The sequence below is a fragment of the Danio rerio genome, chromosome 6 (assembly GCF_052040795.2).
Source record: "Danio rerio strain M-AB ecotype USA chromosome 6, GRCz13ab, whole genome shotgun sequence".
Lineage (NCBI taxonomy): Eukaryota > Metazoa > Chordata > Actinopteri > Cypriniformes > Danionidae > Danio > Danio rerio.
Window position 1 is genome coordinate 51209120 of NC_141026.1, and position 21936 is coordinate 51231055.

Genomic DNA, 21936 nt, shown 5'->3' on the forward strand with positions numbered 1-21936 from the left:
TGTATTATTAAAATCCAACACTGTGCTTGTTATCAACAGTGTACGATGAGTTAACATTAACAAAACACAAACAAATGTCTTGCTCACAGTAAATACATTAACTAAGATTAACTACATTTACTGTTTTGCAAAGTGTTACCTTAATAGTTGTATGGATTAATTTTATGAAGGATGGATGAGCTTATTGGAGCTTTAAAACATTATTCACTGATATTATAAAGCTGGAAGCAAGAGCTAGTGTTTCAGAAGTGCTATTGCAGAGAAATACAAACCGCACACTGCGTTTATTAATGGACAGCTACACGCAAGGCAAGTGCCATAGGTCACGCAGAATACTTAATGCAGATATATAAATCAGCCTTAAAGTCTGAGGCTGATTTATTCTTCTGCGGCCACTTTGCAGCCACATGATCTCTGGTCAAGTAAGATGATGGACCCGTTCTTGAACCTTACTTTGCAATAAATTGACGATGCGATTTGAAGCTGTGCCTGTCACGATCCCCAGCGATCGTAACTCCTAACTCCTGATTACACACACTACTTAAGCAGCACACACACTCATTCCCATTGCCGAGTCTTGTTATCAGTTAAGTGACATTTCAACGGGTTATCCTTGTCTTGTTTTCCCGTGTTTTGACCTTAGCCTTGTTTGCCTTTTTGTCCCTGTCTGCCGCCTGCCTTTCGACCTCTCGTCTGATACTTTTGACTTTGATTCTGGATTGTCTATATACACCTGTTTGCACCTGTGTTGACCATTGCTTGCTTGACTACCCCAATAAACCTGCAAGTGGATCCTAATTCAGTTGTCTCCGTCACTCCCTGTCTTACAGTGCCAGAGATGCATTGAGGTGGCATATTTTCCATTACATTCAAATTATTTACATTAAAATGTTTGTTTACAGAAGACACAAGAAACGCGTTATTTAAAAATATGATATACAATTTATTTTATTTAGAAGAGATACTGTTATTTTTCTACTTTTAATATGAAAAGCACTGAAAATAATTAATTTGTTTTCCAAAAGTGCAAGTGAATTATTTTCACTTTTTTATAAGAAATAAAGTGGCAGTTTGTTGTAGGCAATGTGTGCTTTAATTTCAGTATTTCCACATTGATGTTCAATCAATGCTCATAGATAGATGTGTTTTCTTCAGTTATTTTAAAATCAAGTAATGCATCCTTCATTCAAACATCTCTGACTAGTAATATGTGAGCGTACTGTTTTGTACAAAACTTGTCAGTGAAGCATGAAGGCAAAAAATATTTATTTATTTATAGAAATAAAATAATCATTCATTAATCTTAATTGAGTTAAAATGTAAATTGACTGAAATTTTAATTTTAGGCCAAATCGCCCAGCCCTAGGATAGATATACCTTTAAAGAGACAGTTGACCCAAAAACGCCCTTTTCATTTGCTCAGAGGTTCTAAACGTTTATGAACTTCTTTATTCTGCTCAACACAAAACAAGATATTCTGAAGATTGTTGGAAATTAGCAGCCATCAACAAACAATACTATGGAACAAACAATACAATGGAAGTCCATGGCTTCTGCTGAACAATATTCTTCAGAATATCTTCCTTTGTGTTCAACAGAAAAAAAGAAACTCAAACAGGTTTGGAACAAGTGGAGGAAGAGTGAATGATTGGAGAATTTCCATTTTTGGATGAACTACACTTATAGACATGGACAAAATTTAAATTGTTAGCATTCTATTTGATAGCCTAAACGTTAGAAAGAAAACCCACAGTGGTCACTAAAAAAACCTGAAACAAAAAATGATTGAAAATAAACTAATGCAACTGCTCTGGACAAAAATGAAAGATACCAACAATTCTGTAGCTGTTTACATATTGTATTATTGAGAAATACACAGAAAATAAAGAATTATTTCACCAAATTCTTCATGTTTTTTGTTTTTGTGTGTATGCATCTGTTACATTAGCTTCATAGCACATTTGTTGTTTGCCATTTGGTATTTTTCTGTTTCTGGACAGAAACCGTTTGTTCAAAAGCTCGAGCATATTGCCAGGAAATGCTTGTTATCTTTCAGTGCATCAGAGATGGATCCAACGAGCTTCTCTCACTTCTCTTTTTTTCATATTTTGCTGTTGATAGACATTATTGAAATGGTTTTGCTTTAGGTTACACCAGTGATAATTAACCTTGGTGCAGTTCAGTCTCTATGTAAGGTATCAGAGTTAAATGATTTCAGAACTTAAAGGGATAGTTCCCCCAAATATAAAAATTCTATCATCAGTTACTGATCCTACACTTGTTCCAAATACATTTCCGTTTTTTTTTTTTTTTTATGAACAAAAAAACATTATTTTGTCGGTGCCAATGGTGTAGTGGTCAGTGTGTTGACACATGCACTCAGGTGCTCGCAGCAACCTGAGTTCAATTCCCACCTCAAGGTCCTATGCCAATCCTTCCCATCTCTCTGCTCCCCACACTTTCCAGTCAATAATCTCTACTGTCCAATCCAAGGAGACATCCCCTTCCCCAAAAAATAATTATATATAAAAATAATAATACACACTACCAGTCAAAAGTTTGAATTTTTAAATGTTTTAAAATAAGCTTCTCCTGCTCAACAAGGCTGCATTTATATAATCAACAATCCAGTACAAGTTGCAAAACTGTGAAATGTTATTGCACTATTAAATATCTGTTCAAAAGCAGATTATAGTAAAATTAATAATTTATTCCAGTGATTTATAGATCAATATTTCAGCTTCATTACTTCAGTCAAATAATCCTTCAGAAATCACTCAAGAAGGTTGCTGGTTTGAGCCTTGGCTGGGTCAGTTGGTGTTTCTGTGTGGAGTTTACATGTTCTCCCCGTGTTCGCATGGGTTTCCTCCGGGTGCTCCGGTTTCCCCCACAGTCCAAAGACATGTGCTATAGGTGAATTATTATTAATAATGGTAATAGTAATAAAAGCAATAATAACTGGAGTAATAATTTTATTTGAAACTACATACAATAAATATGCAGTTATTTGAAATTTAAATACATATATAACATTTTTTACATTTAATAAATAATACATACATACATACATACATACATACATACATACATACATACATACAGTTGAAGTCAGAAATATCAGCCCCTCTGTTTATTTTTTCCCCTAATTTATAATTAACGGAGAGAAGATTTTTTTTAACAGATTTCTAAACATAATAGTTTTAATAACTCATTTCTATTAACTGATTCCTTTTATCTTTGCCATGATAACAGTAAATAAAATTTGACTAGACATTTTTCAAGCCACTTCATCTTAAAGTGACATTTAAAGGTTTAACTCGGATAATTAGGTTAACTAGGCAGGTTAGGGTAATTAGGCAAGTTATTGTATAATGATGGTTTGTTCTGTAGACTATCGAAAAATATATAGCTTAAAGAGGCTAATAAAATTGACCTTGAAATGTATATTAAAAAAATTAAGAACTGCTTTTATTCTAGCCGAAATAAAACAAATAACAAATATCTCCAGAAGTAAAAACATTATCAGACATACTGTGAACATTTCCTGGCTCTGTTAAACATCATTTGGGAAATATTTAAAAAAGAAAAAAAATTCAAAGGAGGGCGAATAATTCTGACTTCAACTGTATATATTATTTTAATAAGTGTTAGAAATAGCCACAGCAATAGCCACTGACTTTCAAAGTAGGAAAAAAATATAATGGAAATAAATGGCTAGGAGTTTCCAACATTTTTCTAATGATCTTTTTTCAAGAGAAAAAAGAAACCATTGGAACAAGTAGAGGGCGAATAAATTATAAAGAGATCATTTTCATTTTTAGGTGAACTATCCCTGCAATTCAGTATAGCAACTTCTTTCATAAACTTATTATTTAGTTTTTTATCTATATAAAAAGCTTGAATGAAAGGTGAAAAGAGGGCATTATCAATCATCTCTTTGCTGCCATGAGAGGAAAAACAGGATTAAGCTGGGTAATCATTATGTGCAATTAAACGCCCATAAACACCTACCGACCCCTATCAACACCTGAAGCATTATAAACAAACAAATCACTACAACCAAGACCAGGGAGGTATATGGAGAAACCAACTTCACAAGCAGGAGCACCTCTGGGGACTAAACCGGAGCTGAGGAGGAAATAACGGTTTTATAATTCACCCCCAGCAGTTACACGTCCTCTCCTGTGAGAAATCAGCATTAGCCATTAGCAAGGACTATCTGTGTCCCTGCTCATTCATCACGGCTAAAACCAATATCAGATACGCCATTACAGAGGCCATTGGGGCTCCATGACGCAGATGGGAAATCTCAGGCTGAAATTGCTGTAGGAGCCTGGTGCTTTGTTGACTGGTGTTGTGTTTATGAATGAAACAGTGAGCTATGGGCGTCTTTATTACCGTTTCTGTGCTGTGCGATTGATGATATACAGGAGGTGGTAGAATTATGAGCATAACAACACATGCTATTAATGTAGAGCACAATGGAAAATTCAGCATGATAAAAAAATATGATAACTTACTGTCTGTCTGATGTTTATTTGGCAAATTACAGTTTTTTTACTTAATCTTGCGAGATCTAATCTGAATTTTTTAGCATTATGTAACAAGAGTCAGTATGCCAAGACATTATTTGGTGAGCTTTTGTTGCATTTACAAAAATATTTAATTTACTACAGATGACTACTGGTCAGAAACAACGCAACTAAAACTATTAAAACATTTTTGCCAATTGTAGCGGTGGATAGTAAGTATTTTTACTTAACTGCTGTACTTAAGTATATATTTTAAGTATATGTGCTCTATAAAAGTATATTCATTTTAGAAAACTTGTACTTCACTACATTCCAAAATAAAATAGTGTACTTTTTACTAGGGCTCTGTGATATTACAGAAAAATATCATGAAATCATGTTTAATTTCATTCAATATCAATAATTATTGAATATTTTTAATAATCCATTTAGGAATATTATGATTTTTTAACCACTTTATTTAAATTTTTCCAACACTGCTAAGGCAAATAGTTTTAATAGTCAACAACAAAAATATTTAAACAAAATATCTCATCTCTTTACAATAAATTCTGTTAAAGTGTTAAAGAGACGCTTAAACTTGATACATAAAATGTTACAAAGTGTGTGCAATGGTAAAGTGTAAATTCTGAACAATCAAAGCAAACCTTAAGATAGATCAACATCTGTAAGGTGTGAATAATAATAACAATACAGTAAACCTCAAACTCTGTAAACAAAAGAAATTATGATAATTAAATCTGAGCTTTCAAGTAAAGGAACAAGAGATGCTCAGAATACCCGATTAACCGTTAACTGAAAGGGTGTGTTTGTAACCGATTAATGGAATCAGTTAAATTATTAAAAATATTATTTAAAATATTTTTGGGGTTTGGCTGCATAAGGGGCCGATCACAGTGAACGCGCTTTTTGCGTTGAGAGGTGCATCTTTTGAATGGTTTACTAACAGCCGTGAGTGAAAAAGCATGTTACCGCAGACGCGTATTTTTCATTCTTCAATCAAATGAAAGCATACATAAAAAGGAAATAAATGTCCACAATAAGGGTTATTTTGGATAATAAAGGTATTTTAAAAAAGCACTTTGATCCAAAAAGAACAAAAGGATCAAAATAAATGAGCTACACTTAGTAGAAATTTCCCAGAAAGAGCTGGTACATCAATGTCACTTTGAAAATTTCTGCATAACCAGCTTGACAGGAAATAAAATATTTTATAATCATATATTTTTATATTTAATAAAATATTTTTTTTTTACTTATTTGTTAAGAAATCTTTAAAGGGGTGATATATCATTTATTACAAGTCTGTAAGACTTACTTGAGTAAAAATTTTGTTTATTTACTAAAATATATCATTTAAATCATTTAAGAAGCTGAATGCAGTAAATATTCTAAATAATAAAAAAATGTAAAATAAAAAGGTCGAATAAACCTGTGCAAATCTAGGCATTATGAACAAATTATTTAACAAAAGATGATCCAGCAGTACAATATTTGCAGTCTTTTAATAAGCATGATGTGTACAAGATAGGGAGGGTATAAAAAGTTAATTGTTTGTTTTGAAATTTGTGAGACGGAAGTTGTCCAATAATAAATCTGAAACACACGTGGTTGTCGTCATGCGGTGAACTCGGGCAATTGTGTAATATCAGTGTCGTCATCGCAACTCCTGTCGTCGCTCTTCAGATGCTGCACCGGTTGAATCGATCGTCTTATCCTGTCGCGGTACTTTGATGCCACATGTGACAGTCACGTGGCATCCACGCAGCATCAATACGGACAAAATTTCTAACCGGCATGCACTGCTTTAAGACAGATTTCGATCAATCTGCACAGCACTGATATTATATCATTCAAATGATTCAATCTGAGTGAGTCTTCAGTAGACAACTCACTGATTCAAATGATTCAATCTGAGTGAGTCTTCAGTAAACAACTCTTTGATTCAAATGATTCAATCTGAGTGAGTCTTCAGTAAACAACTCACTGATTCAAATGATCCTTTGAGAGTGAGTCTATAGTAAACAACTCAATGATTGAAATGATCAGTTTAGAGTGAGTCTCCAGTAAACGATTCGGTAAAACTTTATTTTGATGGTCCATTTGAGTATCTGTTGACTGTCTGCTTAATATCTGTTGATACTGCTCCTTCAACAGACATTTAACTGACTATAAGAAACTTTGCAAGTACATGTCAACTTACAGTAACCCTAACCCCAACCATAACTCTAACCCAAACCTAACAATCTACCTGTAATCTTATAAGAATTAGTTGGCATGCAGATGCAATGTAACTTAAATTCAACAAACAGATCATCAAAATAAAGTGCGACCAAGATTCACTGATTTTACAACCTGATCTGAATGGGGATCAGGGAGTGAATGTGGTTTCCACTCCTAAAGTCACTATATGTTGCCTTCAATTTATGCAAGTGTATGAAACCTGTATGAGACCTATTATGTAAACATTAGGTGTGGGCTAAAAAAAAATCTACAACTCACCAATGAAGAAGTTTTCAGGTGCGTCATTTTCGGATAAGAGACTGGTGGTGTCTGGGTCAAACCTCAACCATAATCCCACAGCCAACACCAGAGAGCCCGAAAGCTGAAACATGAGAAACACATCAGACACACAAATGTTTTCATGACCTTTACTGTTTTATTCCAATTGTGGTACATTTAGGTAGAAACATAAAACACAGGGGTTGACTTTGAGAACAGGATACTTTATATTTTTGCCCGTCACCGTAACAGGAGGGATAACCTTGACTGAAATAGAGCATTGATTGAAATTCTGTAAGATAAAGTGATTTATTGTGACACTGGAAGCAACCTTTTGGCTATCCGTAAGGACACCAGAGAAAGTCTTTCTGTTATTACAATTCTAGTTCGAATCTAGTTGGTTCATTTAATTGATAAAATAAAATTATACGACTAGTTCAATTGCGTTCACAAGATCCAAAACAAAAACGACATATAGAAGCTTATTTTCGCCACATGAGAAAAAACTATTTTTGGAAAAATGACATAGAAAGGCATTATTATAAAAGATTAGGCCATAATTATGATGACATGCAAAAAACATTACTGCAGACAGTGGAAAGGCAAACATAAAATGCTGAAATCATTGGCTTTGAGTTATGGAATCACTTTGGTAAATATGACATTGGCAGTTATAAAGTTATTCAATTGTGTGTGTGTGTGTGTTTTTAAGGTCTGTGTTTAACATTTTAAGCTAGTTTAAACATTTGGACACAAGCAATTATTACATTTGTAGCTTTAACAAAGATTAATTCTATTATATATATATATCATTCATTCATTTATTTTCTTTTTGGCTCAGTCCCTTTATTAATCCGGGGTCGACAAAGCGGAATGAACCGCCAACTTATCCAGCACATGTTTTATGCAGCGGATGCCCTTCCAGCTGCAACCCATCACTGGGGGAAAAAATAAATATATATATATATATATATATATATATATATATATATATATATATATATAGTTGATAGATAAATATATATATATATATAGTTGAAGCCATATTTACTATAATTTTGTCCTTAAAATGTTTTTTAAAAATTTAAACGCTGCTTTATTCTAGCTGAAATAAAACAAATAAGGCTTTCTCCAGAACAAAAAATATTATCAGACATACTGTGAAAATGTCCTTGCTCTATTAAACTTCATTTGGGAAATATTTAAAAAAGAAAAATAACTTAAAGGGGGGCTAATAATTCTGACTTCAACTGTATAAGCGCACACACACACACACACACACATATATATATACACATATACACATATACACACACACACACACACACAATAGACTATACAGCTTAATTTGATTATTTTATTCTGAAACCTGAGTACTGCTTTACTGTATTTAACTATGCTGGTAATTCGTTTTTTTGCACTTATTTGCAAATTACAACAACAAAATCATCCCAATCAATCTAAATTGATTCATTCTTTCCAGAATGAAGCTCTTAAAAGTTATCTGGTGAAATATTGCAATATAAATAGCAGAAAATCAAAATATCAAAACAAGTTTTTTTCAATATCTAACTCCCTGAGCCCTAACTCAAATGATCTGTTCAAATAATCAGTCTCCATTAATCAACACACAGATTCAAATGATTCATCCGAAGTGAATCTATGGTAAACAACTCACTAATTGAGTTGATTTGAGTTATGACAGCACACTTTGGTAATTTATGAGATAGACAGCTATGAGATACAAAGTTATAATAATTATGATAGACAATATCAACATTATCACATACAAAGCCAATTATAACTGAGTTATAAATATTATTATTAATGAGACTATGACTTGTAGAAGCTCATTTTTGCCAAGCAAGAAAAAAACATACTTTGGGAAATCATAACTATGACACTGAAAGTCATAATTACAAATGACTAAGCTTATTACATACAAAGTCAGTTACGTTGTAAAAAGCTGAAATAAAAAATGGAAGCTCATTGAAGCCACATACAAAAATAATCATAATTTGATCATTCATAATTATGACTTTTTGTCGTATTTATGATTCACCAAAGTATGTTTTTTTAGACCAAGTGATAATAGGGACATAACATCTATATAAAATCACACACTGTCAAAATTATCACATATAATGATGAAATTATAGGAGAGACTAAGTTAAAATTGCTAAATTAATAATAATTATCCATTTTAATTTTATTTTTTAATAATCTTTATTTCATCATCATTTACCTAAATAATTAATTATAAAATATCAAAACTGTGACTTTATGTACAAATGTATATTTTTGATGACAAATTTGTCTATTTTTTATAGACATCATCAGTATTTATTTGTCATAATTATGTTTTTATTATCTCATTATTGACTTATGTCATAATTACTCAACAGAATCTCATAATTTATTTTTTAAGCATTTATTTTGTTGTTCGTAATTATATCAATTTATCATTTTTCCATATATCATATTTAAGCTTCATAAATCCTATAAACCAGAGATGCCCAAAGTAGGGCCCGTGGGCCAAAGTTGGTCTATTGTAACCTTTGGTTTGGCCCACCATCCCATCTGAGAGGAAAGGGAGTGTTATGGACAGTGTTGGAGTGAATGCCTTTAACACAGAGATCATCATTTCTAATTTGACGTAACCTTTTTTGTTTGTTTTACTGCTGAGCTACAAGAAAAGCAAACTGAAATTAAAAGTTTCAATTAAATATTGTAAATGAATCTGATTTTTAAAAGACTGTTAATACTGTCGCTTAACAAATAGTCAACTATCCAGAAGGTATCAGCGAGCAAATCAAGGCAAAAACGAGTGTAATTCTGTTAAAAATTAGATTGTTTTGTTTTTACTGTACTAAGTTCATTCGAAAATGTACAAAAATATATATAAAGCAATATTTTCTAGTCATTTTTAAACATTATTAAATAAATTAGGAATTTACCCACGGCAAATACATTTACCTTTGGCCCACTAGACTCAATCAAGTTTGGTTTTTGGCCCTTCCTAAAAAAAAGTTTGGGCACCCCTACTCTAAACGCATTTGTGACACACAAAATAATATTACAAACATACACTGTAAATTGAATCAATTTGTGTTGAGACAACATGAAGGAATTAAGTTAACTAATTAGTTTTTACAAATTAAGTTGATTGAACACAAAACAATTAAGTTGTCCCAAAAACTCTCAAGAATTGTTTTGTTTCAGCTCCTTTTAAGTAAGTAGACTTAACAAACAGCAAAAGTCATATTTCCAGTGTTGCTAATTATAACAGAAGATCTAACACTGTCTAACCTGCTTTGTGAAATTACCCTTTCAACAGTAATTAACTTAAGAAATAGTTTTTAATGTGACTGTGATCCGCAGGCAGGCTGTGCCAGTCTGACCGACTCGCTCTTCTGGCATCCACCATCCCCTGGTGCCATCCTCATACCCACCCTGTCCAACACCAGAACTTTAAACTGCACAGGACAACGACCCACTTCTTTTTTTTTCTTTTTTTGCCTGCCCTCCTCTAAAACAAAGGCCCTGCTGTCCGCCGCAGTGAGACCACTCCACTGATAACCAATGACTGACGCCACTGTGCCCTACATTACATCTTACACTAACTGTTTAGGCCAATGTAATGTGGCCATTAGTGCAGTAACAAAATCACAGTGTGATGAGGATTGGAGGAGTGACATGAGGCCTTTGAACGGTTCCTGCGGCTTTTGTGTGGCTTTGAGCAACCAAGACTAGAAATGGTAGAAAGGCTTTAAAATGACTTCTTTCACATTCAAATAAAATGGAATAATGTGTAGAAAACGCAGCTTTTAGCCAATGCAGCGTGGCTGCCAAAATTAAAATATATTTGTATTAAGCCAAAATTTAAAATATATAATTAAAAAAATATCTTTTGATTGCAAGTATTAAAATTATTATTTGATGATTACAATTCAAATACTGAAATAAAATAACTTAAATTTAAGCAAAAACTGAGCAAAAAAAGGTAATAAATTCAAGATAATAATACTACAATAGTAACTAGTGCTATCTTATTTGTTCTGTGTGATTATGCATTAAATGTTTTGACTCTAAGACTTCATGTGTATATTTAAGCATTATTTAAACATTTTAGTATATTTAAATTCATATATATATATATATATATATATATATATATATATATATATATATATATATATATATATATATATATATATATAGGGTGTAATGATACGCATATTCGTATTGAACCGTTCGGTACGAGACTTTCGGTTCGGTTTGCATTACAAACCGAATGATTCAATTAAGACTAATATCTAAAAAGTTAAAAGGGAATAAGTACAAAATACAATGTTTTCAGTGCAGCAACGCTCAACATGGCATCTCAAATGACGTGGCGGACAACATGATGCCTTCTCCGCTGTCAAGTTAAACAGTAGACCATTGCTTTTGAACTCAGAATATCACTTTATTAAAGCATGCGCTCATTAGCAATCTTGATAGCTTCTGTGTCAGCCTGACTACTAGTGCTGGCTCTGCCCCCCTTGCCCCAGCAACCCTGGACCCCCGACACAAAAGAGCCAACCTCCAAACACTACTCCAGTCAGGCACGCCATGCGTTACACTAGCTCGCGAAATGGCGAGTAACGTTAATGTAATCCCAGACAACAAAATTTTCAGAGAAACATTCGTTTAAAGCTAAAATAAGAATAACTTTCATTTAAAGTACAAATGAAATCAAAACTAACCATATGGTTTTGTTAGCTCACATTGCTAGTTCTGTGATGAATTCATGTGGATATCATTAAGAAAAAAAATGTTTGCTCTAGTAATCTAAAATTAAAATGTGAAATAGCACTTCCTGTTTGTTTTCAGTTAAATTCTAACATCCGCCCGAGGTATTGGGCGTGGCTAACATACTTAACCACACCCCTCCAGCTGTCAGATTAGACAACAAACAGAAATGGTGAGGGGGAGATGTCTGTTAAATTGTAAAAACTCTTCCCAAACCTTTTGTCCCATCTTTCTGAATGAAATGCCTGCCTTACTACACACAATTTGCTCGTAGTAAAAAACAGGCCATGTCCACTCTTTGCTCATTTATTATTTTATCTTTTTATAAACTGTCGCAATGTGGGAAAAAAAAGTCTAGATTATGTGGACTTTATAGATAGAGAGTCTTGAATTTACTCATTTACAGCACTAAAGGCTAAATTCTAAGTTCATCAAGCAACTGATAAAAACGAAGAGTGTTACAAGCAAGAAAGACAATAAAATGATAACACTAACCTTAGTTCCACCTCAAGGGACATGCTGTAAGCGCATTATCTGAGGACATTACCAATTCATCTCTCTACTTTGTATGTGATAATAATACGTAATCGTCACCATGGCCTTGCCTTTGAAGGTGTGATTATCCAGAAACCGCTCAGTCAGAGTTGGAAAACAGCCCTCAGGACTCAATGCAGGTGAATAAAGAAGTGTTCAATGCAACATAAAGGGGTGGAAGACTTTCAACAACTCTGCAGTAACCTGATCTTGTACTACAGACTGAAGACTGCCTTTTGAAGATCTACCCATTCAGCGATCTTTAAAACTGTTCAAAACAGCCACAGAGGAATTTGTAAAGCCACTTATGGCGGATTATGCATGTTGTTTGCTTCTTACATACTGCAAGTATAAAATGATGCTGTTGGTACATTTTGCTGCATTACAAATAATTTAATTTTTTCACTTTGCAACACAATACAGACTCATGCATTGTTGACCAAAGGACATCACATCACAACCTCAAATGATTACTGAATGCATATAAACAGCTTTTTTGACTATGCATGAGTTGTTGAACGTTGAAATGTCACAACATTCTGAGAGTCTGTATAAACATTTGTCCCTCTCATCTGGTGGGGCATACTAGAAAATGACTCTGGGAGCCAAATAAATTCATTCATTCATTCATTCATTCATTCATTCATTCATTCATTCATTCATTTATTTACATTCGGCTTAGTATCTATTGAAGAGGTCAACACAGCAGAATAAATCACCAACTATTCCAGCATATGTTTTATGCAGCGGATGCCCTTCCAGCCGCAACCCAGTACTGAGGAAACACTGCAGATTATGCTCTGCAAACATAGTTTGTGTGTTGGTTTCACACCTACAAAAATGTATTTAAAAGTTTACAAGTCCTAACGAATAAATGGCAAGCAATACATTAAATGAGCAACATTTAGACAACAAAATACAAATGCAGGGCTCAAAATTAACCTTTTTCCTTGGTAGCACCGGTGCTCCTAACTTAAAAAATGTAGGCGCATCAGCCAAAATTTTGTCGCACACACCTATTATAAGCACCGTTACTACAAGTTTTATACAAACATATTTATTGCATTTGAAATCAACAGCAATCAAAGTAACAAGCAAAAAAAAAAAAAAAATATATATATATATATATATATATATATATATATATATATATATATATATATATATATATATATATATATATATATATGCATGCGTGAGGAAATGAAATCTCAACGAAATCCCGTTATCACAAGAAAATAGATTTTTATAACATAACTGAGTGACCAAAAGATACACGGACCACTTACTGGCCCTGCACGCACTGTTTGACATAGATGAATCTGTTAACAATATAACTCTGCTGTTCTCACAGGTGCTGTCTGATATTGCACTGATGCTTTTGACATGTACTGTACCTTTATTATGTGCATATGTCATATAATAGCAATACCGGCCTTTTCATGAGTAGCGATATTAGTTTACTCAGTGCAAGGCCGTTTGCGATGGTGTACGTGGTATTAAATTTGACATATAGCTGCCGCTTGCACGGCGGACAGCATCTGCCGATTAAATGAAGGATTAAACTGAAAGTTGCGTGCTAGATGTGGCAAACAGTTACCTGAAAATTTATTCCATCCCACAGACTTTTTAAAGCGGACTTGAAGCCAATGGAAGTCTTTTATCCACTCTTGGAAAAGTGTAGATGGTGGATTAACATTCAGCACATGATCACTAGTAAGATGTGTCATTATTTGTAACTTTAGATGCCATGGTTTCTAAAACAAAATCTGTCAGTGTTACCTTCGTTCTCATCTTCAGCAATTTACAATTTTTCGCGGTAGTAGCTCTCTCTGTCATCCCAAGCCAGAAGGCATTGACTGAGTGATTGACAGCTGATATTTCAGTGCTAGAGCAGTGGTGGGCCAATAAGAAGAGCGCGAAGGTGGGGCAAGCATTACGGACTTGGCTTTGTTTACTGCAGCAAGTTGACATGATAACTGTTTTAAACCATTCCTGAGCGCTGCGTTTCGCGTTTCAGGTGCAGAGATGCATTCGGCGTGCATGTCTCCTAAATCCACGCATGAGGTGAACATTTTGCAGTAAAAACTGGTCGCACACAACAATTTTATATACTCGCACAAATGCTCCCAAATATATTTTGAGGTCGCATAGACAAAATTACGGGCGCATATGCGATCAAAATGGTGACAATTTCGAGCCCTGCAATGTAAGAACTTTAACTTTTAACATGACTTGCTTTAACCTAATTTTTTATCACAACAAACAGCTGTGATTTTAGTAAATTGTCCTTTTCTGAAAAAAAGTCATTTAAATGACATTTTGGATAAACATTATCCATGTCCTGTAAAGTAGCGGTTCCCAACAGTGGGGGGGGGGGGGGGGGGGGGGGGGCTTCAGCAAGATCTGCTGGGGGGGTTGTGTCATATTTTAAAAACTTCTCACTGATTCACCTTAAGCAGCTAATAGCAATGACCCAAGCATATTGAACCCAGGTGAGGAAGCTCCAAACATTTCAGGTCGCAACGCTAGCAATAACGGAAACACGAAATGCAGGAAATACCAAGATAGTTACCTGAACTATGGTTTTATTCAAATTTCTCAAAGCAGAGTCCCTGACCCAGCCACAGTGCATTATCTGCAAAATTCTTGCTAATGAAGGCATGAGGCCGTTCAAATTCTATAGATATTTTGCGGACGACTCATCCCCAATACCGCAAGGTGCACCCAATACAAATGGCCTACTAATGTTTTGCCTTTAGATTGTACATTAGGCTATTATTTGTGCATAAACATATCTAGATATATTAAGAAACATAGATATAGTAGTAAAGTTTGAAAACAACCCTTTTTGTCATACCTACTGAAAACTTGTATGAGCGATAATATCATTAAATGTGAACAGGGGCCTTACAATAGGGGGGGCAGGCATAAAACGGTTGGGAACCACTGCTTTAAAGTGCTTTGAAATGTGCATTTTTATTCGATGGTTGACGTAATCTCAACCAAAACACAAAAGAGAGGGTGAGATATAGTGTAGCTCCTCCCCTTTATATAAAACAGCCAATAGTGTTTTGCTTTATCACCGCTCTGCCAGTGAGTGGTTGAGCTCAAGTGCATCAAATATGTAGCGTCTTGATGAGGGCGGGGCATGTTAGATACTAGAGAGTATTTGATTGTTAAAGATTTGATGAGAAACTGAAGTATGAGGTGATTTGGAAAAAAATGTTGATCCACAAACTACAAGCTTTACATGTTTATATCAGTTTTATATCTTCTAAACGTAAATTTTGTCACTGTTTTGCAGCACACTAGTTTACAGCACAAATCTAATAAACCAAGCAAATCCAGAGAAATGTTTTTTTTTTTTTCCCATAGGATTTATATGTATACATTTATATGTATGTATATATTTATTTTTAACAATTTTAACATTTTAAATGGCATAGTGCAGTTTCATCTATTGTAAATTTGAAACATTTTGAAAAGTATGTTTAACAGCTCTTGCATTAAAAGTGAACACATACTACTAGCATACTCTAAGTAATTACTGGTTTTAATTACTTAACTATTTCATTATCCTATTTTTATCTTAATAAAAATATGACCATATTTCACAACATATGTTTTAAAAGTCAATAAATAATACATTACTAATAAATATTACAAATGAGAAACATAATGATACATTTAATTAAATTACTTATTAATTATTATAATACAGTTGCTATTGTCCTATCAAGCCTTGCACCTTCACCAAAAAATGTAGAAAAAGTAACATTATGACAGCTAGCCCAATGTATAGCTTTATTCTGAAACAAAGCTACATGTTGGCTGTTTCAGTAATTGAGCTTAAGTGGTTTTATATTCACACATTCGTTTAGTGACAACTTATAACACACATTCGCTATATTGTTTACCAGGCTACTTTGAATATTCGTTCAAAAACAGCAAGCAAATATGGCTTCAAAACAACATTGACTGAACTAATGTTGTACTTTGAAAGTCTTTGACTAGGCTACTAATATGATTTACTTATGTAAAATTTGCAAAGAATACATTATGAAAATATAACATTAAGGAGTCCGAATATGGGAATATAAAACCAACTTCACCACAATGTTTAAGTAGTCTAACATGTCAACAGTAGCTTATTTGACGCACAATGGATGCTCAAAATGTCTACACATGCCTCAATTTCTAGTGAGTTGCCTATCTGGACAGTATAGTGAGTATGCTCACTAGATATTAGGACAAAGCCGACATCTGTCACCTACTTGCACTTCACAAAAACACTGGCATGAGCAACTGTTAGACAACACAATACCAATTTATCAACATTAACTTAACTTGTTTTAACCTGATTTTAATCATGCCAAGTTCTTTAATCAAGTTGATATTTTGGTTGATTGTCATTTTCTGAAAACAAATGCTCTAAATGACTTTATTCATTGTTGAAATTTTAAATAAATATTAATACTAGACCTGTATAGAATAAAACATTTTACTCAAACACATATCTAATAAATCAAGCCACTCCAGAGAACTTTTTTTCCACAGCTGTTGATGAACATATATTAAGCAAAAATATTGTTGTATTCCAAACAACTTTTTACACTTCATTTAATTGCATAGTGTAGTTAAATCTTAAATCAGAAATATTTTGAAGACTATATGTATTTGTTTATTAGCTCCTGTGTAAAAAGGTGAACACATACTACTAGATTAATAGACAACATACATTAAATTGGGTAATTATTGGTAGTTTTTATTAATATATTTTATCTAAAAAAAATAATATTTTATCATAATTTAAGTCTTTAAAAAGCCAATAAATAATACATTACTAATAAATATTACATATCCATTATTAAAAATAATGATATACTTAATTAAATTCCTATTGTCCTAACTAGCCTTCCTCCACCAAAAATGGTAAAGTGGTTTTATATTCACACATTCGATCAGTAACTTATAACACACTCCTTATATTGTTTACCAAGCTACTTTGAATATTCGGTCAGAAACAGCAAGCAAATATGACTTCAAAACAACATTGACTGATCTAATGTTGTACTTTGACAGTCTTTGGCTACTAATATGATTTACTTATAATATTTTCGGAAAGAATACATTATGAAAATATAATATTAAGGAGTATACGAATATAAAACCAACTTTACTTCAATGTTTCAATAGTCTAACACAGTGGTTCTCAAACTTTTTTCATCAAGTACCACCTCAGAAAAAATTGTCCCTCCAAGTACCATCATAATGACCAGTATTGAAATACAGTAAGTTAGTGTAGTAGGCCCAGTAAAGCAGCTACAGTTCTGCTCAGTTTAAAAACGTGGTCGATTAACTACTATTATTAGGAGTATTAATTTTTATCAGCCGCTTTAAACACTATAAATAGTTTAAACATTAACACTGTACTGTGCTTATATGTGAAAAAACAAACAAAATAAAATGTCAACGTTTAAATTAAAATGTGCTTTTAAAAGTAAATAATGGTAGCTTACTGTTATTAAAAAGTAAACAAAAAAACTTAAATGTAAAGTGTTAATCTGTAGTATCCTATTGATCAAAACCTGCAAATGTTGCTTGGACCTCATAAATATAGGCTATATTTCATCATATTTATATATAAACCATTTTAGATAAGTTTTGAAATATATGTTGCTTGTACATGTCTTGGATTATTCTGCGTACCGCTAGAAGACAGCCCGCGTACCACTAGTGGTACACGTACCAGTTTGAGAACCACTGGTCTAACATGTCAACAGTAGCTTATTTGACGCACAAATGATGCTCAAAATGTCTGCACGTGCCTAGAATGCTCACTATGCTGTCCAGATAGGCGACTCACAAGATATTGAGACGCAGCCGACATCTGTCACCTACTTGCACTTCACAAAAACACTAGTACCCCATTTTTTTGTGATTTTCCCCTCTATTGTTGCCAGAAGCCACGCTGAATGAAAACAAATGTACGCCAAGATACCAAAAATCATGTGACCGCGAATGTGCCACATTATAAATACAAGCATACTGTATATGTGTGACACCATCACGCAGAAATCATCAACACTTTCTGCACTTACCCAGAATATGAAGTTGAAGACGAACAGCAGGTATTTGACACATTTCATGCAGCCCTGGACTTCGCTCATCCTGCCTGCCGTTTCGTTGCGCGCGCTCGCCGTGTCGACCAAAATGTTTGCGCAAATGTGCGGGCCTGTGTGAGAGATGTAGGTCAGGAATATTATTATTCAGACACAATCCACTCGCAGTCCGTCAACAGCAGCAACAGCAGCAGTGTGGGTGTGTGTGTGTGTTCACTCCGTCAGCGTGACCAGCTCCGCCCATTGGTCCAGCAGGACGACGGGGCGAGGATTGGGCTGTTTTCCCGCGTTTTCCAAACACATCAATAGCGGATAAGACAGACAGACAGACAGACAGACAGACAGACAGACAGACAGACAGACAGACAGACAGACAGACAGACAGACAGACAGACAGACAGACAGACAGACAGATAGACAGATAGATAGATAGATAGATAGATAGATAGATAGATAGATAGATAGATAGATAGATAGAAATAGGCTAAATTGTCCATAGTGTGAGAGTGTGTGTGTATATTATTTCCCAAAGATGGGTTGCGGCTGGAAGGGCATCCGCTACGTAAAAACGTTCTGGATAAGTTGCCGGTTCATTCTGCTGTGGCGACCCCAGATTAAATAAAGGGACTAAGCCGATAACAAAATGAATGAATGAATGAATGAATAATATATGATATAACATTCATTCATTTTCTTTTCAGCTTAGTCTCTTTATTAATCTGGGGTTGCCACAGCGGAATGAACTGCCAACTTATCCAGCATTTATTATATTATATTATATTATATTATATTATATTATATTATATTATATTATAATTGGGTGAGCTAAAATTGACTGTAGTGTATGCAAGTGTGTGTGCTGAATGAGTGTGTGTGTGGATGTTTCCCCATTGAATGAATGAATGAATAATATAATATAATATAATATAATATAATATAATATAATATAATATAATATAATATAATATAATATAATATAATATAATAATCATTCATTTTCTTTTCGGCTTAGTCCCTTTTATTAATCCGGGGTCGCCACAGCGGAATGAACCGCTAACTTATCCAGCAAAGTTTTTACACAGCGGATGCCCTTCCAGCCGCAACCCATCTCTGGGAAAATAATATAATATTATATAATAAAATACAATATAATAATAGCTTCGGCTTGGTCAGTTGGTGTTTCTGTGTGGAGTTTGCATGTTATCCGTAGTGTATGCGTGTGAATTAGAATGTGTGGACGTGATGGGTTGCGGCTGGAAGGGCATCCGCTGCGTAAAAACGTGCTGGATAAGTTGGCGGTTCATTCCGCTGTGGCGCCCCTGGAATAATAAAGGGACTAAGCTGAAAAAAAAAAATGAATAATTGAATAATATAATTAATATAACAGAATATAACATAACATGATATAATATAATATCTTTTCTATTCATATCACTGTATTAATTTATTTAGATATTTCTTTTAACCAAAATTGTTTTATTTTAATTTAATAGAATTATTTTAGTCAAGTTTTAGATCATTTGAATTTTATGATGATGATGATGATGATGATGATGATGATGATTATCATTTTAAGTATTATTTTATAATTGTTTGATTTGATTATTTGCACACACACACACAATCAAAATGAATAAACATTGGATTAAGATAATCGTATAAAATAATTTCTAACCATATAATATAAATTTTATATTACATTTTACATTGTATTAATTTATTTTGATCCTATTGTATTATTTATTTTAAACATAATTTGTTTATTTTCATTTAATTGGATTTTTTAAATTAAATTTTTGTTTATTTGAATTGTATCTTATTATTTTATAATTATTTAATTTGATTATTTAAACATAACAATATTAGATTAAGACAATCAAATGATGTAATATAAATTTTATTTATTTATAATTATTTCTTCTACTCACATTACTGTTGTTTTTATTTTGATGTGATATTTATTTTCATTATTCTGTATTTATTTAAAAAATAATTGGCTTCATTTAATTGTTAAAATTTTATTAATATTCAGTTTATTTGAATTTTGAATAATTCACACAAACTCAAAATAAAATAAATTGGATTAAAATAATCCAATAATTCTAAAATAATTGCTACAATAAGATTAAAATGAAAACCTTTGCATTTACCCTAAAATCCTAATTTAATAAATGTATAATATTTATATAATTTATTATTTTCTATTTGGTCTTTTTTTCTAGTAAAATGTTGCCATGACATTTCATATCACATTTCATCATTCATAATTTCTATAAATGAAAACAATTGGCTCGTACAAGTATAAACCAGTACTCACACACACATGATTCCCAGATTGAGAATCAATTTCAGGCATAATGTTTGAACCTACGGTGTAATTTACAACGCCTTCATGATGTGGTCAGACATTCAGGGCATTCATTATTGAGTCTCTTTCATAAGGTTTGTCTCACTGCACAATACATCAGTCACAATCACTGTCATCTATTGGTGAGAGGATGCCTTTGTCTGCTGCTCTGAGGTCAAACTCAGGACACGCTGAGATAATCTTGAGATAATCTTTCTCACATTTTCACTTTCAGTCATTTTTGTCTACTAAATGTATCTAAACCCATTATTGTTTAGTATATAGCATATAGCAGCCTTAAATTAAACAATATAGACTATATTTCATTGTGTTCTTTGACCTTCTTTGTTTGTGTGTAAATTTTAAAACTCTTTAATACGATGATGCCAAAATATAAGCAGTGTCAACAAAGAAGAGAATAGGTCTGGTTGCATTTCACTTTCAATGACGAGTTCAATGTCAAGCTTAGTTTATATAACATTTAGCTTGAGATAAACCGCAGGCTATACGACCAATATCAGACTTTATTATCAGACTATAACAGAGACTTCAAATGCTTGCAGCAAATGGTTTGAAACTGCAAATCTACAAAATGTGTGAAGAAACGTTTTGAAATCACTCATATATATGTTTTGCATATTGTTACTATCTAAGTCTTAAAAATATTGAGAAATAAAATATAAATTTATGGTCTGAAGATATTTTACGGAGAGATAATGTAATTCCATAGCCTAATATTTATTTATTTATTTAATAATTTATTTACATATTTATTTTATTATTTTATTTTATTTATTTATCCATAATAGGGAAGTGTTGATGCCATTATTGTAATTATTCATTAAAATGTAAAAAATGTGAATTTATATAGCAATTTTAAAAGTCTATGCTCGATATAAGGTAATATTTTATGCAAATATCTTTGCATAAATTTGTACATTTATTAGTAATTTAGGCCACCAAGCACAAACTAAACAGATAACACAAACAGCCTTCCAAAAATCTGTAAAAAAAATAAAATGGGTGATGTTATGTTCAGCATTTAATACAGTAGGCCTATGCTTATACAATAGCCGGGTGCTAAATTAATGTAACATAGTTT

At 32.9% G+C, this 21936-nt stretch overlaps 1 protein-coding gene across 1 annotated transcript in view; it reads right to left on the minus strand.

Annotated features, from left to right (window-relative positions):
• Positions 1-18684, minus strand: part of tspan2a (tetraspanin 2a) — a 39920-nt gene extending 21236 nt beyond the window's left edge. The window contains 2 exon segments of the mRNA NM_001018150.1: positions 7035-7137; positions 18467-18684. Coding sequence (NP_001018160.1) covers positions 7035-7137; positions 18467-18535 — 172 coding nt within the window. The 5' untranslated portion in view covers positions 18536-18684.
• Positions 18685-21936: the final 3252 nt, after the last annotated feature.